This window comes from Centrocercus urophasianus, unplaced genomic scaffold (assembly GCF_019232065.1).
Source record: "Centrocercus urophasianus isolate 14NV4802_14NV808 unplaced genomic scaffold, USGS_Curo_1.0 seq_23, whole genome shotgun sequence".
NCBI classification, from domain to species: domain Eukaryota; kingdom Metazoa; phylum Chordata; class Aves; order Galliformes; family Phasianidae; genus Centrocercus; species Centrocercus urophasianus.
This window is the reverse complement of record NW_024884789.1, coordinates 10714584-10732115: the sequence shown is the minus strand read 5'-3', so window position 1 is coordinate 10732115 and position 17532 is coordinate 10714584. Positions and strand designations below refer to the sequence as shown.

Below are 17532 nucleotides of genomic sequence, written 5' to 3'. Positions count from 1 at the left end.
TGCCAGGACATTTTGTGGGAGGCTATCTTGCGTGGGCTTAAGCAGTGCCAAAATAGATATTAATAGATAAACAGTTCAGTTACCGCTGCTAGGGCCCACAGCCAAGCTCTGTTTAGTTCATTAGAAAAAACAGTAAGTGCTCCTAACAATTAAAAAGGTTCTCTTACTTCATGAGATTGGGGAGGGCTGTCACCCCAGGTGATACTGTAGGTAAAAGGAACATAGAAAAGGCTTCTCAAGCAGGCCAGGTCTTCAAGAACTTTCTCACTCAGCTGATGTAATCAGGAATCGGGCTGATTTACTGTTTTCCTTTTTACCTAAGGTTCGCAGCTTTATTCTTCCAACTTTCCTTTACCAAGAAAATTCAGGTGACCTGCTTTTCCTGCTATGACTTCTTTAGTCTTCGGTGCAGATGTGAAGAAAGATTTTAAAAAACAAAAGCATTTATACAAAAAAGGCGTGACGGTTTTTGAGGGGAAGTGTGTGTAGCTTTATATAGGGCATATGCTGTGGCCAACATGTCATATCAAATGGTATCCACTGTCATTCCAGGCTTATCTAAGGCAGACAGAAATGATCACTGACTGTGACCAGTTGCAACTTTATATTCCTATGCATAAGCAGGCAAGGTTTGTCTTTATCCACGGACTTTTCTAAATTCTGATTAAGAATAGCAAATTTTTATGCGCAGCAATAAGCCTGCCCACTATCCCCAACTGAGAGTCAGAATCTGCTTCATCCATGATGACTAGCTCTTCAGAGACCACATAATTCAATATGCCATCCTCTCAAAAGTGGGAAGAAAACCTTGATGACATCTGCCTTTTATTTCTGATGTGTGCAGGAGGGATGTGTTTTACTACGGTACAAATTTCTTACTGGAGCGCATCAAAGCTACTGAGAAAGGGTATTACTTCATAATAACTTCATATGCTATCCATGATTGCTGCTCAGCAGTCTGGTCCGCAGATGCACAAACAGGCGGGCTTAGGTTTCAATCAACTGCTTTATGAACGTTGTATTTCCACTTGATTTATATAAGAACAGAAGCCTGAACAGGTTGACCTGCTCAAACAAATAGTCTTCTCAGCTTCACAAGGATGAGATTACTTATGGTCTGTATGACCAACACAGCATGACTGGGTTCTTGCCCTTCAGAGATTTACTTTTTTCATTTGGATGAGGCTCCTAATCTGACAGTCCCTATGCTAAAGAGGGGTCTGTATGCCAGTCAGCAGCCCATGTGTTCTCTGGAGGGAAGAGTGAGGCAGTCCAAGAGAACTCACCCAGGCGGGCTCTCAGCTCATGGCCTGCCCTGCAGCTGCTGCCCTTTCATCTGAGGTGTCTTTCACCTGCCCTGTCCTGGCAGAGAACTTGGGTACATGCTTGCCACAGCCTGCATTTTCACCCATGGAGCCCTGTAAGAGGGTTTGGAGTATGGGATTCTGAGACATGCTACTTCTTGTCTATCCTTCTCATTTAAACCAGCTTTCCTTTTTTGCGTTTGTTTTTCAGCAGAAAGGAGAGTACTATGTTAAACAGGTATTAGTAAGCACTTAATTACAGAAGCATTTTGGAGAGTCTGCAGCTTCCATTAAAAATAGTCTTTTCTTCTTTCCATGCTTACAGCATGCTATTACCTACTGCTTCTGCCTGCTTTCCTGAAGCCCAGCAGATATTGTTCCATATGTGACTTGTTTTTTTCCATGTAAAAGCAAAATGTTCTTTTCTTAAATTGAAACCCCTCCTATTAAAAGACACAGGAGTTCCCTGGGGCAAAGTATACTTTATCATGATTTAATAAATATTTGTTCAAATGTCCAGCAGGATATTGCAAAAAAACTACAATGTGCCTGCTTGCACTCAAGTATGTTACCAACGCCACCAATAATTTTGTATGTTGCTAAATATCTCACAGTACACTGTCAAATTAACTTTCTATTTACAAGACTATATTGGCTTTCAAACGGCACTGAGCTTTTTAAAACATTGTTAAAATATGCAAAAGGATCAAGAGATGAATATCACAAAAGTACAGGCAGTTCACACAGCGTGGTAAATAATTTTCAGGGGAAAAAAAAATTGCTAAGCATTTGTGATTCAAATAACATTACAGTTCTGGAAAAAATATTCATGTCTGTCGGGGCTATTTTACAGCACTAAATAATGTTTAAATCTGTTGTTGTTTTTACTAAGCACGTGTTTTTTCCTCAGGGTAGAGTTCAGAGAAATTATCAAATATTTTAGAATGCATCGATGTTTTTGTGCCAGCAGTCACAGGGTGAGATCTTGGCCCTATTGAAGACTATAAGACTCCCACTGTCTTTATGGATGCAAGCCTGGCATAAGGGTGTTTTCATCTTGTTCTCCTTGGCATCACACAAAGCTGTAGCCTTCACAGGGCTAATGTTCCAAGAAATCCTATCACCAATTTAAAGCTCTACTTGGAGCACAAGCTGCTCTCTTTCCTAGGCCAAATTTCTCTTGACTTCAGTGGGAGGAAAGCTGCAGAAGGCACCAGCAACAGTCTACTCTGCAGGATATGTTAAGCCTAATGAAAATATCGGTATTGTTTCAAAGACCAAGCTTCTAGTTACCATATGTTAATGGTGTAGCGTAACAGTTCTATTAAACAAACACAGAAACCTCTGTTCTGACCTGGTAGCTTGTAGAAAGACTTAAATCAAGATTGTATTAAAAAAAACCTGTTTGGCTGAATTCCTGCTGTTTCAGCTGAGGGACCTAGGGCGATGCGCACCAAATGAAGGTCTGCTGCCTTTCCCTTGCAAGGAAAATTCCTAAATCCACTGCTAAAGAATTGCTATTGGAGATGACCTGGATTTTTGTGAAATGCTGGTCTGAAAGGTGACACAGCAGATCATACCTTCATATGGTAGGCTGCTGGGAGAGAACTGGGGGAAAAATACATTATTCTCCTGAAGGACTTAAAAGAAAAATGAGAGGGGGAAAAAAAAAAAAAACAAAAAAAAACCCAACAAACAAAACCCCCACACCTCTCAATAGGTGGACAGGAAAAAAATGGGAACAATGTTCTATTTTAAGATTACTTGCTCAGCTTCCAGAAGCTTATCTATAGGACAAGAAAAGGAGTATGACTTGTAGTGTATATAATAAAATTCAAGAAACTTCACTGAACATAGTGCTAAATGCACTTTTTTTTTAAAACTGCAAAGATCTGTTCAGTGCTTTCAGCAGGGTTCTATCTTGTGTGTGTGTACAAGTATGTATGTATATATATAAAATGTATATAATTCCTGACTATATGAACAACTCAATGCAAAGCAATGATGGATGAGTATGAGCAGGCTGGGCTGGTGGAAGCTGAGGCTGTGGAGTTGGATGCTCTGGTGTGCTGAGCTGTGGTTTCTGTTGTTTTAAAGTAGAGCTAACATCTTGAGCTACTAGCATATAAAGAGCTTTTTGCCTGCACCAAAGAAATATAAAGATGCTATCATGACAACACATTTAGAATACAGAAAAACTACTTCTGCTTCCTTGGAGATTCGGCTTTAAATGAGCTATTAAAGGAAATGAGGCTGCTGGGATCTCAGTGCAAGCCTCCAGCTGGCTCCTGGATGCTGAGCACGTGTGGCAGATGGTGGGGGCACACGAAGAAGACCCCTGCTCTGCTCACACCCAAGTCTCAGTGATGGGAGCAATGCTGCTCCCCCAGGCAGAGCAAAAGGCCAAGTACTGTAGGATAAGCAGACCTTGAACAAGGTTTAAACATCTGTGTTGCACCAGCGTCTAAGATGTTAGTGAGGTATTGCATTGAGTGTGAACAACTTGAAAACTGGACAGTGGCCGTAAGAGATTGCAGCTGTGCAAGCTGAAGTTACTGCTGTTTGTACTTGGAGTGCAAGGGCTGCTAAAGGAGAACAAGCTAAATGGGCCCTTTTGGCATGAAACCCTAGCTGTCCTGAGATCAATGGCCACAACTGGGACGTTCTTGGGGCTTCAACCCAAATATTTCTCCATGGCACTCTGCTTGCCCTGCAATCCACAGGTAGAATGCCCCTGGTCACTGGGTGTGTGGGGTATGGTACAGTGACTGAAAGCTGTGCTGTAACCTCTCTGCTTCTGTGCCTGCAGCAGTGACTGACAGCAGGACACCCACGGCCAGCGAGGTACTGCACTGCACATATGGCACTGTACAGAGAAAGACCAAATGAGATGCAGGGGGGCTGGGCAAATCAGGAGAGGATGAGGGATACAAACAGCAAGCAATAACACTTCCATTTACGGAAACCTGATTGCAGCTGGTTAAGACAAAAACAGTTTTCACTCTGTTCCAGTTTTATTCTATAGGCATCTACCACGTTCAGTCAAAATGCCAGGTTCTTCTTCCCTCATCTAGCACTAAGAAGGAAAAGTGCAGAGGAGCATGATGAACATCAGCTCTTGGCAGCTAGTAAGTGATGACATAAAATACACTTACGGCAGTCTAAGTATAGTTACTTTTAATTTATTTAAAAGAAAAATCTTTTTACGGCAGGAGTATGATGTTGGCATGTGGACCTATACTATGTTAATTCCTTTATAAATGTAACGCTTTTAACTTCAGGCACTGCTTTGTGTATCTGGATGACAAACTGCAACTGTTGGTGATCTCTGTTGATAACTTCAGCTTAACGGAGCTTTATGTCTGTAAGGAGCTGTAGCACCTGTTACCAGTCTTACTAAAAATCTAGAGAAAGAAATAAGAAAATACAAAGCAAGTTGTTGCAAGTAGATGCCTCTAATAGATAACACTGGGTCAGACTGAAGACTATAAAGGTTAGATGAGATGACACCTATTTATCTTATGGCTTCCTAAGGTTGTTCGTCCTATCTGTGCTAACAGAACTACTATGAGATTTCAGAGATCCTTGTGGTCTAAAGTAGACGGAGGTGAAAATGTGTTTCTCGCAGACTACTTCATAACATAACACGGTAACTTCCTGTCTGTTTATGGTGATCTTTACTCCAATTGCACTTGCTAGTCTCACGCTGGTTTAATGCTCTCATAGGAGGTGCCAGCACGGTGGGCAGCTGGAGGGGACGTGGATCTGCCTGCACTTCGGTCAGCCCTTGCCGGTGCCCCCACCACAGCCCACACCGCCGGGCAGCTGGCCCTGAGCCCACGGCTGTGCACCAGCCGCAGGGGTACAGCCGGTTCCCTCTGTAGCGTTGCACTTCATGCAAGTTTGTCTCCATTTCATTGCTTGCAGAGGGCACCGTTTGATTACACCCTTTTTATTGTTCTGCACAGGACGTGAGAATATGGAGATTTGGAAAAGCAGGAGGGATTATTATTATTTTCCTCTTCCTTCTGCCTCATCTAAGAACTACGCAGGCTGCAGCGCAGCAGCAGCAGCATTTGTACGCTCTTTTGGTGAAAAGTTAGGGCTCGCAAGCCGAAGCCGTCCGGCGGCCTGAGGGCGGGCTAACCGCCTGCAAGCGGCCGCCAGCCGACGTCCTGCAGCGGGAGCCCGAGCAGCCTTAGAAACTTTTCCCCCTCTGGGTATAAAGCACAATGGCTCAGATTAGCGCCAGCGCTGCTCATGTAACCGGCTGTCACGTCACGCGTGGCTGTAACTCTCTCCGTCCCCTGGCGGGCAACGGCCGGGACAGAGAGCGGCCGCGCTCCTCCTGCTCCTTGCAGCCTGTGTGCGGCACGCGGAGCTCCCGCCATCCCGAGAGCTGACCGAGTCCCGCGAGCCGCTCCCTCAGGCGGGACGGCGGCGGTCCTTTCCCGCGCCGAGCATCGGCGGCTTTCAGTCAGCCCCAGCATCACCTCGGTCCTCTTACCTGCAGGTGAGACCAGCTCGCCTTCGCTAAGCTCCCCGGAGTCCGAGTCCATGCTGCAGGTATCGGCGGGGCAGGGAACCGAGGGCGCGGCTCCGGGCGCGGGGCAGGGAACCGAGGGCGCGGCTCAGAAGCGCCCGGAGCCGGGGAACAAGCGACGAGCAGCGCCTGCCGCCTCCTCTTCCTTCTCCTCTGCTCCCCGCCCGGCCGCCGCAGGCAGCACCTCGCTCCGTGCCATTGGCTGCCGGGGCGAGGGGACGGGCGGGCTCCGGGGAGGGGGGGGTGGGAGGAGGCAGCGGTCTGCCTCAGCGTTACGCGAGTTTGGGGCCGTCCGGAGGGGCTTCAGGGAGGAGGGCCGGGGGCTGCCCGACAGCTGCGGCCTCCTCCTCAGCTGGGGTCCTGGGCTTAAAATGGGACCGAACTGACAGCGCTCTGCTGCCCTTCTTTCCCCTTTTTGTTCTTGTGGGCATCCCCCGACTTTCAGTTACCACTTTCCCTTCACTGCTCCTTCCCCGCAATGATCCCTGTTTGGTCTTCTTCACCATCCGTGAAAGGATAACAGAGGCCAACAGAGATGTGCCACTTCTCGTTGCTTAGTGAGTGCCTGGCAGAGTACGGGAGAGATGAATGTGGCGGCCGTTGGTGGGCTGTTTGCCAGCACCATTTGGTGAATGAAGGCTATGTTGGAAGATTGCTTTTGACTCTGAGCATGGAAACTGTAGTTCAGACGTGGTGCACTTTGCGTATGGCTCACAGCCTGCTGTAGCCTTCTACCATCTCAAAGGCCAGGTGGTTGAGGCTGCAAGTTTGGTGCTGGTGAGTCTGGGACTCCAGCAGATCTCTCCCTGGTCACTCTTCTCTCCTTGCTTTCCTGCAATTAGAAGCCAAATGTATCTTTAATTCTCATATGGAAGTCACAGCAAGGCTACTTTTATAACTGAGAACCAAATTGTGCCCTAAAACAGACTTGGTATATCTATTTGGGCTGTAGATAAGTTGCATCATGAGGGCCGGTGCCATCTTTACAGGCCACTGCAATCTCCAGCCAGACGCTTATTCTTATAGCTATAGAACACAAATCTATCTTTCTTTGTTCTGTAATTCATAGAAGTATATGAGTTGGAAGGGACCTTTAAAGGTCATCCAGTCCAACCCCCTGTAATGAACAGGGACACCCACAGATCTGTCGGGTGCTCAGAGCCTGTTTCTGCTTGATCTCAAATGTCTCCAGGGATGGGGCACCCACTGCTTCTCTCCCAGAACCATGTGGAGCTTTGTGTTGCTGGGGATAGTAATACCCAAATGCTGCCTTCAATCTGCATGTGTGAGGTTACCTGTTGTCATCAGGCTGTGCCTGATGTTCTTGAAAAACATGAAGGCTTTTCTCTATTTTGTGTGCACTGTGACAAAAGGTTTTCTAGGCTGAACCAAGAGGCCCTGCCTTGTTTCGGTGATGTATGATTATTCTATGCTGTGCAGGTGTAAAAATGGCAGTTTAGTTTTCATGAAATGAGAACCTTTTAATGGAGCCAGACTTTGCCTTATAGCTGCAGGTAAATCCTAGTATGTTCCTTGGCCATCTAATCTGTCTGAGCTTGAAGAAGCAACAGACCTGGAACTTCCTGGCCTTGGAATACACACGCATTAGAATCCTGAATTTCAGTGGTTTGCAGGGTTTAACTGTATGAAAGGCTCATTTCTATCTGTTTATTATTTTGCAAATTTTGAAGATGATCTTCAGTGTTTAGAGTGAGAAGTAGATGTAAAACAATTTGGCAAGTTGCTGTCAGATTCTGGGCCTGTGATATTATGAGAGTGCCTTTGTTTTCAGTTCCATGGAAACAAATTTTGACTTTTGTTTGTAATTGCTTTCATTAAACCGTAAGTGGTATTGCAAACACTGCTGATTATAGTGCAGTAAGTTAGTATAAGGAAAAACATTGAAATTTTAGTGATTCTGTGATTGCACTGTGAGGAGCAAATGCAAAATCTGAAGTGTGTGCACATCACATCGATTACAGGGAATCTACTAGCATGATGTAAATGACATGGCAATAGGAAAACGCTGAGATTAAGTCAAAAGATAATCAGAGATATCACAGCAAGACCAGAATCTGAGAGCTGGGAAGAGTTTAATCTGTGTATCTCTCTTGCTTTATTTATTTGCTTTTTACTGGTAGGAGTGGGAATTAAAAGCACTCCCCCAATGAAATAGTACAATAATTTAAGGCTAATGGGAAGAGTAGGCTTGCATTTAAAATCACTTTATTTTCCGGACTGTTTTTGATTAAGTGATGTTCCAGCAGTAATTTCCAGTCCTCACAAATTCTGGGTGAGGTAAAGCAAAGCAGGGCAGAAAAAGCAAAATACCAAAATGATTTTTGCAGGGGCGTGCAATGGTAGAACACATCCTGCCCAAAGAGGGTGTGTGTACTGCCTGGTACAGCGTGCTCTGAGTCATGGAATGAGACTGATGCAATGCAGCTGTCTGTGCTCCCGAGGTATGCTAGGCTTTACCCAGCTTGGTGTGGATATTTGTTACCATCGCACTTAGATGTTAAGCTTTGAATTTTCACACTTCTCTGCCCCTGGTCATCGTTCAGCTGGTAAAGGGACAGATCAGTTTTTGTGATCCTATGAAATGCACAAGTGCTTCTGTGTTTGCCTGGAATATTTCATATGGCAACTGAATCCTACTTGTTTTAATTCTTGTCCTTTAAAAGAAAGTCCTAATAAATATTGTGATGGAAATGATATAACTTAATATTGTCGTGCGTCAGACTTGTGATATATACATTGGGCATTCTCATTTCTATGCTGTAATTACTTTCTATTCCATGGCAAATGTTATTTCAATATTACTTTCCCTTTTTATTGCTGCTGACTGTAAAGCGGTTATTGAAGTCTTCAGCTATAACAGAAGAGCATATTGTTTCATTTCAAAACATATGGTTAGAATTCAGTTTCTCCCTCTGCCTGCCCAGCGGAGTCCAGTGCTTGGCTTCACATGTGACCTGGAAAATTCCATATGCTTCGAGCTCTGAGCCTCACAGTTTCCACTCATTGCAATACTGGTGCAGAGAAGAACACACAAGCTTTACTGACAGCAATATATATACTAGTTAGATGTGTATTAAACTAAACCTCACATAGAGGATGTTGATGTCTTGTTTTTTTTTTTTTTTGTTTTTTTTTTTGTATTTAGTATAAATTATGTATATTCATAATAATATTTAGTGTTATAAAGTAAAGTACTGCCCGTAGCTCTGCGTCTTCCCTTTATTACCAGGGTACACACAGAGGTTTTCAGGATGTTTAGGAACTACAGTGTCTTTTCTCAAGGCTCATTTAATACACTTATCAGCAAATCCCTACAAACACAAGTGACCAGGGGAGCTGGCAGCAGAGCTGATGGGAGCTGCCCCAGGTGTTACAGGTACTCCCAGTGACACCATGCTGTCTGTTGTGGCTGTGTTGCTGTATGGCCCCTCCATTCATATTTCTGTTCCATCTGGTTTTGATCTTCACACCATATGGAACTTATCTGAAATCCTTCTCATTGATCTGAGTGCTGGAGATCTGCCTGAAAAAAAAAACACAGATCCTAAAAGCTTCCTCACTGCAAATCTGCAAATCATGCTTACATGCTCGTACAATTTTACTGTATTCTAAATACCTGTGCAGCCCAGCTACAGTAGCATCTATGTATGTATCTTACAGGACTGTTGTGGAATATGGAGAATGGTATAATAATATGGTTTTTAAAGTCATATGTGATGCACAGGGTTCTACCTTTACTTTTTTGAGCCCTACCTGAACTCTTAGATTTTCAGTTTCTGCACAGTAGAAAGCTGGCAAACTGCCTCTGTTCCTTCCTGCCTAACATTTCCTCTTGCAAACTGAGCCTATCCCATCAAGCAGACTCTCATTTCTCTTCATCATTAAATCACAGGCCCCCCTGTACATCACCTTTATGTTTCACTTACCTGTAATAGGCTGTGAAGACACAAGGGTAGGATTAAATCTTTTTGGCTCTATGTTAGAGATGTATGATTGTATGCTCTGATCTCACAGATCGCTTTAGTAGTATTTAGGTATGTAGCATCAAGGATGCAGTATTTGTAGCACTGATTCCTAAAGCTTTCTTTCACAACTTGTGATAATGCCTTTTAAGTGCTCTTTCTACAGAGTGTATTCAACAGAGCAGCATCTCCCTCAGTCTGATATGCTCATGGAATATTCTGTGTAATGGTTCACCTTCATTAAATGGGTAACTTGTATGTCGACATCACAGGGAAATCAGAAACAACCTGAAATCTATCTGCATAATTACTGGCGAAGCGTAATTACCAGTACCAAAGGCTGGTAGTTCCTTTGTCAGTACTTCTGTCATCTCATGAACTACCAGATTCTTACTGATGTCTAGAAGCCAGCCAGCATATGTATACATATACAGTATACATGTATATGTAGGTTGCTCCAAAAGTAATGCCTCTTATTTATTACCATGGAAATTAAAACAGATACAAAAAGGACAATAACATTATTTGATAGAACAGATTCTCAGCTACAATACACTGTTTCTACATAGATACCATCATTAGCCGTGCATTTTCACAGGCAGTGAATAAGAGTCTGCATGTCACACTCATTAAAAAAATAATAATAATAATAAAAATTGCACAGCTGTGTGGAGCATGGCTTGTCTTTCATATTGTTATCATCACTGCTGAAATGCACCACCTCGCTGTGCTCACATCCTCTGTTTGGTCTCCATAAATGGGCAATAGGTGTTGATGAATGTTGATGGATGCAGCTTTTTTCCCCATGAAGGAATTAAATTCCATTCCTTTGCTTCATTGCACTCTCATGTCAGATGCCATTTGTCAAACTCACCCCTGAGCTGCCTTTTGTCACACATCAACAAAATGTAATGGAACATTTTTGGGAAGGTTCAGCCTCTACTGCCATACCACCAACATCTGCCTCTGCCATGATGAGTTACATAATTAAATAGGAGGCTTTACTTTTGGAGCAGCTCTCCTACATTTGTGTGCATTTGTAATAAATTGTAGTTGCAAAATGCATCCATGGGTGATTTGCAAATTCAAATTGTAAACTTAGAATTCAAATATTGAACAAGGGGTCTGTATTACTTCAATTCTTGTGTGCCATTACACACTCAGAGATCCAGAGTTTTGACTCTTCTTGTTTAGACAGTATGCATGTGTCCTATGTTGGGGAGAGAAATTCCAAAGAGTGCAGTATTTTTTGCCTGTATATATTGCTATAGTAAGAGATGCAGGGCATCAGTTCTGAATACTTAATGTTGTACAGACATTTTTAGTAATTGGACTTGAATTGTGTTCTACCTTGGTGGTGTGGGCTTAAAGAAGATCTGAGGGAGCAGTCACAGCCAGACTGCATCCTGGTACTGGTGTAAAACTATGCTGTGGCATTTCTTGCTGCATTGGATTTAAAGCTGGGGCTGAAGCTTAGCTTCAGTGTGAAAAGAAATAAGGTGGATGTTGGAAGAATAACAATTTTTTCTGGTTTTGTTTGCACTGAAATGCATTGCTCTTGGTAGGTTATCAGAAAGAATAATTCTGTCAGTTGATGTTTTTCACCTGCTTAAAAATAGACTGAGCCTAGGGGCTGATGAGCACAAGAGGAGTTTAGTAGAAACAGTAAGAGGTTGATCAGATCCAAGTATCTTCCTCTTCCCTAAAGCTGTAGGCTTTTCTTCTTCTCTCATCTTATAAAAAGATTTCCATCAAAGCTGAATGACGTAAACGTTCATGTCCAATCTTTTGGCTGTTAGATTTGTTGCTTTTCTATTCCCTTAAAAAGAAGGAATTTGCTTGTAGATTATGGCTTTCAGTATTGAACCTTAATTTGAATTTCCTGAGCATTTTGGATTTTTGTACTCCTTTAGTGATTATTATTATTAAGATCCTTTGCCATTGTTTTGAGGGATGGTAATTCTTTCTGTGCTTACAAGGATGCCCAGCTGGCAAATCGTCTCTGCCGTTTGCTGTAGATTAACAAATTCTTTCATTCATTACATTCCATTCTGAGTAATGAAAGAAAGGAACGCTATTTTCTGGAAGTGAAAATGCACCTGTTATTGGTGGAAAAAGTTCTGATGAAACAATGAGCAAATCACATTGGTTAGGCCATGACTTCTCTGTTTTCATGGCCAGGAAGTGGCCTATTATTATTTCAAAGGTCTAATAAATTAGCTTATTTATTAGCTTATTTAGCTTGTGATTTTAAATTTTGTTATTACTGATCTTACGGGATTAAATTGACTAGCCAGAATATGAATCTTCTTTCTGCTTTCTCTATTCTAGGTTGGGAAAATAGACACTATTTTAAGGGAATCATTTGAAAATACTGGAGGGAATGGCCTTTGCTTTGACCTCATTCAGATGCTATCTAGAGAAAGCCAGTGGAGAGCTCCCAGTTAAAATCAGTTTTCCCTCTACTACCATACATTAATTTTAATTTTTGATGTGGTTGCTGAAGTTATTTTAATGTCACGTTCCTCTTCTTTCCACGTTTTGTTGGGTTTTGTTGTTATTACCTGGGTTGCTTCTCTGATTGCTACATTTAGCTATTGATTATGGCTAAGTTGCAAGTAAAATTCAGTTAAGGCAGCAACAGATGCTGCTTGTTGCTGATCTGTGTTTCAGCAGGCTGTGAAAGTGTTTTCAGCTTCTAGCCAGTAAGGTGGGTCATTCTTGTGTTTTCATCCTTGATTTCAAATTATGTGTGGGAGGAGGATTCCACAACTTCATGATACTCTGAGAAAGCAGAGAAAATTTTGTTGCTAAGAGACTGGAGACCTATTCTGTACTTTCTTCAGAATGGTTTTATATACCATTATTTTGTCAAGGTTTTTTTTTTTGTTTTATACATTAGCAAATAACAAAGTCATTCCTTTTTCTGTATTGCTTTCCTCTATTCAACAGAAATAAAAGAAACCATCAGACATTTCATTTCAAAACCGTTGTGTTTTGGAGGCTAATGTTTGTTCACATCACAGTATTGCCTAGACCTCTTCAATTACTACAATCTGCTATATGTGCTTTCTCACACACACACACAGAAAAAAAATAAATAAAAAAATCCAAGATCTGCAAAGGATTGCACATTTAATTTCACTTCTCAAGTTAGATATTATCAGAAGTCTTAAAGTATGCAGTGATTTGTGGCTGACCAGATGTGGTGCTCCTTTGTGCTGAGTGCTGTCATTCTTGTTTTATAGCCATCTGACTTTTCTACGCATTGGGAAGATAACAGAATCAATGCTGGGGATTTCAGTCCAGGAATGATACACCTGTGACTGAAACAGCAAAATAATAGTTGAGATTAGTCTTCGTATAGAACTTCTGATGAACACCGTAGCACCCTTCCAACTAAAGGTTATCATAGGTGATGTTTGTGCATGTGGAACAGATCATGGATGTCCAAGGTTTTACTGCAAATGGTACAGTGTCAATAGACTTGTTTGTGGTTTCTGATGAGCTTGATGTGACTTAAAGGGCAGTATGGAAACATCTTCATCTGACAGTGTGTGGATGTTACTTCATGACCATTTCTAAGAGCATGGCAGAAGGCGTTCTGCTAGCCACCAATCTATAAATAACTAAATATTATCAACCCAGACTTAAAATTGCATTTTATGGGTTGTTTTAGGAGCATGCAATGTAAACAATTAGATTACATGTAGTTCTACAACATTCCCAGTAAAGAGAATGAAATTACATAGAAACTTGCTGTCCAGACCGCTTCCAGGTGAATTATTTCTCTTGTGTACGCATTTGAGGGATGCAGTGTACCTTTAAAATAATATATGAATGTGTTGAATTCAACTCGTACAGTAGTGGAGTGTGTGGATAGACAGCACCTCGCTGGGAGTACTCAGCACGTAAGCAAAACCTGAAGAGATGATGCTGCGTTTCAAAATGTGAGAAAGCGAGCCCTCTTCCTCTGTGCAAGGCTACGAAGCCCACTTCATTCCTGAGATCAGAAGTAAAGCAACAGATTTCGGGTAGCATCCAGGAGCTGGTTATATAACCACACTTTCAGTTCTGTGTCCATGGTTAAAATGAGTAGCAAGCTTAGTCATTGTGGATTCACTGTGGATATCAGAAGCCTACGGGCAGATCGACTGCTGCAACAGGTGTTATAATGAAAGAATATGAAGAATGATGGGAAGACATCAACAGGTCTACAAACATAAATGCTGCAGGAGAATATCAGGGACCAAAGCAAGCATGATAGTTGATTAGCTTAAAAAATAATATTCCCACTGCTTTAAAGAACAGTTGTTCACAAGAATTCACACATAACAAAACTCAGTTCAGATGATGACCTCTAAACTGCCTCTACAGAACCTTGTTAAAGCCAGGTGCCACGCAGCTCTTTGTACCATGTATTTCAAGAGAAGGATCTATGGTACGTGATGTTGTACAGGAGTTAAAGATGTTTTATGTGGGGTAAAACTGGACCTGTGTAATCTTGGTTGTTTGTTAATTTTTTTAAATGAAGGATTAATGAGTGAACTCTAATGAGTTCTGAGTGTGTGAGTTCTAAAAAGCAGTGTTCAGCACAGTCAGAGAGATGTGGATCCTGTGGTGGTGCTGCTGTTGCTTCACAGCATCATAGGGAGGAGTGAGGACTAATTCTGAGTTTGCTGTTAGCAGCTCAGTTTGCTGGCACTGTTGCAGTCAGATGATGTGAACTTCAGGATCCAGCAGGGAGATGTTCTCCTTGGTTAAGTGGTTATGCAGCTTGAAATGTTTTTTTTTTTTCAAAATTTTAAGGATTGATTTTAGAAATGAAAGCAGATGTAAGACATGTACAAGCATGGACAGTTAGTGCTGTAGATAATGCAAGACTACACTGAACACCAGCAAGGCTTACTCTAGGATAGCAAATTCAGTTTCAAAAGTAGACTTCTGTTTAAAGTGAGGTTGTCTTAACGCGGAGAAAAGTGCATGCTGTGTGAAAAGGCAACCTTATGAAGTGCTGGACAGAGAACACGTGGGCTGGATTTAAGCAGTCCATTTGTTATATCTGTGCCATGTGCTATGGTAAAAATCCTGAAATACCTTATGCAATGACTCATTTGATATTAAGATGTGTCAGTGTTCATAAACAATGCTGTTCATCTTGTGTTTGTGCAAGTGTAGGTGGAAACTGGAGTTCTGGTTGTGATGACTCAGCCTTTATTCACTGTTTCTCTTATTTCTGATTTATGGAGAATGTCTCTCCTTTCCTGTGCACTTAGGTAGGTCAAGTCCTGGGGTGGAGCAAGGGCTGGAATATGGAATAATTGGAATATTGGAATAATCTCGAGACTGTTTCAGATATTTGGTTATTAAAACCTCCACCTCCTGTTGTGGGTGGTGATGTTTTTGTTTGGCTCATGTTTCTTCACTCCCTTTATTGGTAATCAAGATAATTACAAAGGTTTATCTGTTCCTTTTTCAGATTTTGCCTGTTATTATTAACCCGGCTCTATAGATATAGCTAAGAGGAGTATGCCTTCATTAACTTAATATTCTGAAAAAAGGATTCTCATTTATCTCCTCAGAGTACTTTGATAAGCTGATGACCAGTTGAGATGCAGTGCAGAGTGTTTATATAAAAACTATGGGGAAAAGAGCAAATTATTTTGTTAGTACCTCAGGCCTTGGTTTCTAAATTGGTATCTATCTAAATTTCCAGCATTTCTTTTTCTTACTGTAGAACTGTAGCTGTATCATTTATAATCTTGAGACTGTAATTTCAGTAACCTCTCAGCTGACACTGTCTCCTTTTCTGAGGTATGAACACGGTGTGTTACCTTGTAATAATACTGAGTTTGGACTTTGCCAGTGCGGAATCTAAATCGTTGACTGTTGACTTGCAGGCTGCAGGCACTAAGTATAGCCAGCAGGTGGAGGGCTGAAATATTTGCTTAAAACTGAATTTCAGTCATGCAGACACAATATGCCAAGTGTGTTGGTATGTGAATGGAGTAGGGCTGCTTTTTGTCTTTTGCCACTTTCCATTTTGTTCTGATATCTTGCACTCCAAACAGGAGCAAAAGAAGAAAGATGTGTATGATACCCCTCAAGTTTTCCCCTTCTCTCTACCATGAGAGAGTCTTCTGGATCCATTCTCGTTCTTTTTAGCTGGTCGGCTATCCCAGCTTGACTTTTCCCTGACTGATTACAGCCTACCTGTAGACTCTTCTTCTTCTGTGCCTCTTTAAAAAACTTGTTATTCAAGGCGCTAAGAATCTGCAGTGAAATCCTGAGCATTCACGTGACCTCCTGATGTTCAGGACAAAGGATTGCTCAGAATCAGTTGAGAGGGCATCTAGAGAGAAGGTGTCATGACTTGTAATACGGCCATGCCAGCAGCGCGAGCTCGGTTTGACCGTGTTTTTCACAGCTTTGTAATGGTGTCCTAATGAATATTTATCATTATTTGTGAGACCCTATTTTCAGCAGTTGTGTATTATAGTAACAGATGACAAAATGTGCATTTTAGTTTGTAATAGAATTGTCTCTATTTTAGCTGTTTATTATGATGGGGATGTCACTCCCATTGCATTGTCTGCCATAGTAACACAGCTGGGGTATCGGCAGGCTAGCAAGTTTCAAAGCATATTTGATTAGTTTGTTTCTTGTCCAGATGAAGGTCTCTCAGTGGAAATACTAAGTCTTTGGACTGTACATTTGTCTTATAGAAGAGGTGAACAAAGTTTGCCATGCTTTTCCTTTTAGCACTAGCAGCTAAAATAAAATTCCTTCAGTAACAAAACAATGCAAAAATATTTTGTGAAGAAGTATTAAATTGTACTAGACCTATATCTATTTTAAATCAGTTCAGATATTTTGTAGGTGTTGCTTTAAGGAATGCTTGTTAGATGTATGCCCCGTAAGAAAGCCGTATGTGCTCCTTGTGTAATGAAGTAGTAACTTATTTTGAATGATAACAAAGCCCTTTGCTCATGGGTCAGATTGTTCTTCACCTTCCCTGTATCATTACAACATTGGATTGATCAGAGAATTAGTGGAGATGGTTAGTGCTCATTATGCATGCATATGGCCTGAAGTTCTCAGCTATTCTTCAGCTTTAGCCTCTTCTTTCAACCCTAGTCAGTGTATTAATTCAGTATACTTACAGGACCTCGAATACATTTTCTGTTCTAAGTATTCTTTCACTTGTATTGGACACTTAAAAAAAACCAACCAAACAAAAAAACCTAACCCAACCCCCAAAACCCAAATTAAAAAAAAAAAACACACCAAAACCACTACAAACCCATAAAACAAGGCAGAATGGAAATGTTAATTAAAGTAAAGGCTTCAACCTAAGTTTCTGCCAACAGAAAGAACAGCTTTAAATAATCCCATCTTAATTTTGGGATTACTATTTCCCTTCTGCCAAATAGTGCCGTTGGCCTGAGGATACATTTTTGGAAGAAAAAAACTTCTGGGGAAGGTGTTCAGTTTCAGCAAATGACATTTTCAGATGAGAAGATATTTTATTAGAAATTCAACAATCAGCTCTACTACAAGTACAATTGACTTAATGCTGTTTGATGGATGAAGCTGTAACTTTGCCTCTGCAGTGTTGATTTTGAAGCTTCAAACAAGAGCTTCAAAGTTACATAAACTCATTGAAATTTGAATGGAAAAGGAATGATTGATTCCACCGTTT

At 41.6% G+C, this 17532-nt stretch overlaps 2 protein-coding genes across 3 annotated transcripts in view; one reads left to right on the top strand and one right to left on the bottom strand.

Moving 5' to 3' along the window:
• TNFAIP8L3 (TNF alpha induced protein 8 like 3) overlaps positions 1 to 6046 on the bottom strand; it is a 41857-nt gene extending 35811 nt beyond the window's left edge. Inside the window, 1 exon segment of the mRNA XM_042824700.1 lies at positions 5812 to 6046. Within this exon segment, the coding sequence (XP_042680634.1) occupies positions 5812 to 6046 (235 nt within the window).
• The window catches only part of GLDN (gliomedin), a 73753-nt gene continuing 60620 nt past the window's right edge, over positions 4400 to 17532 (top strand). The window contains exon 1 of one of the 2 annotated variants that reach the window (XM_042824695.1): positions 4400 to 4432. In XM_042824695.1, coding sequence (XP_042680629.1) covers positions 4406 to 4432 — 27 coding nt within the window. In that variant the 5' untranslated portion in view covers positions 4400 to 4405. Of the gene's footprint in view, positions 4433 to 5850; positions 5871 to 17532 lie in introns of those variants that run through there. The other variant, XM_042824697.1, reaches the window with a different exon arrangement.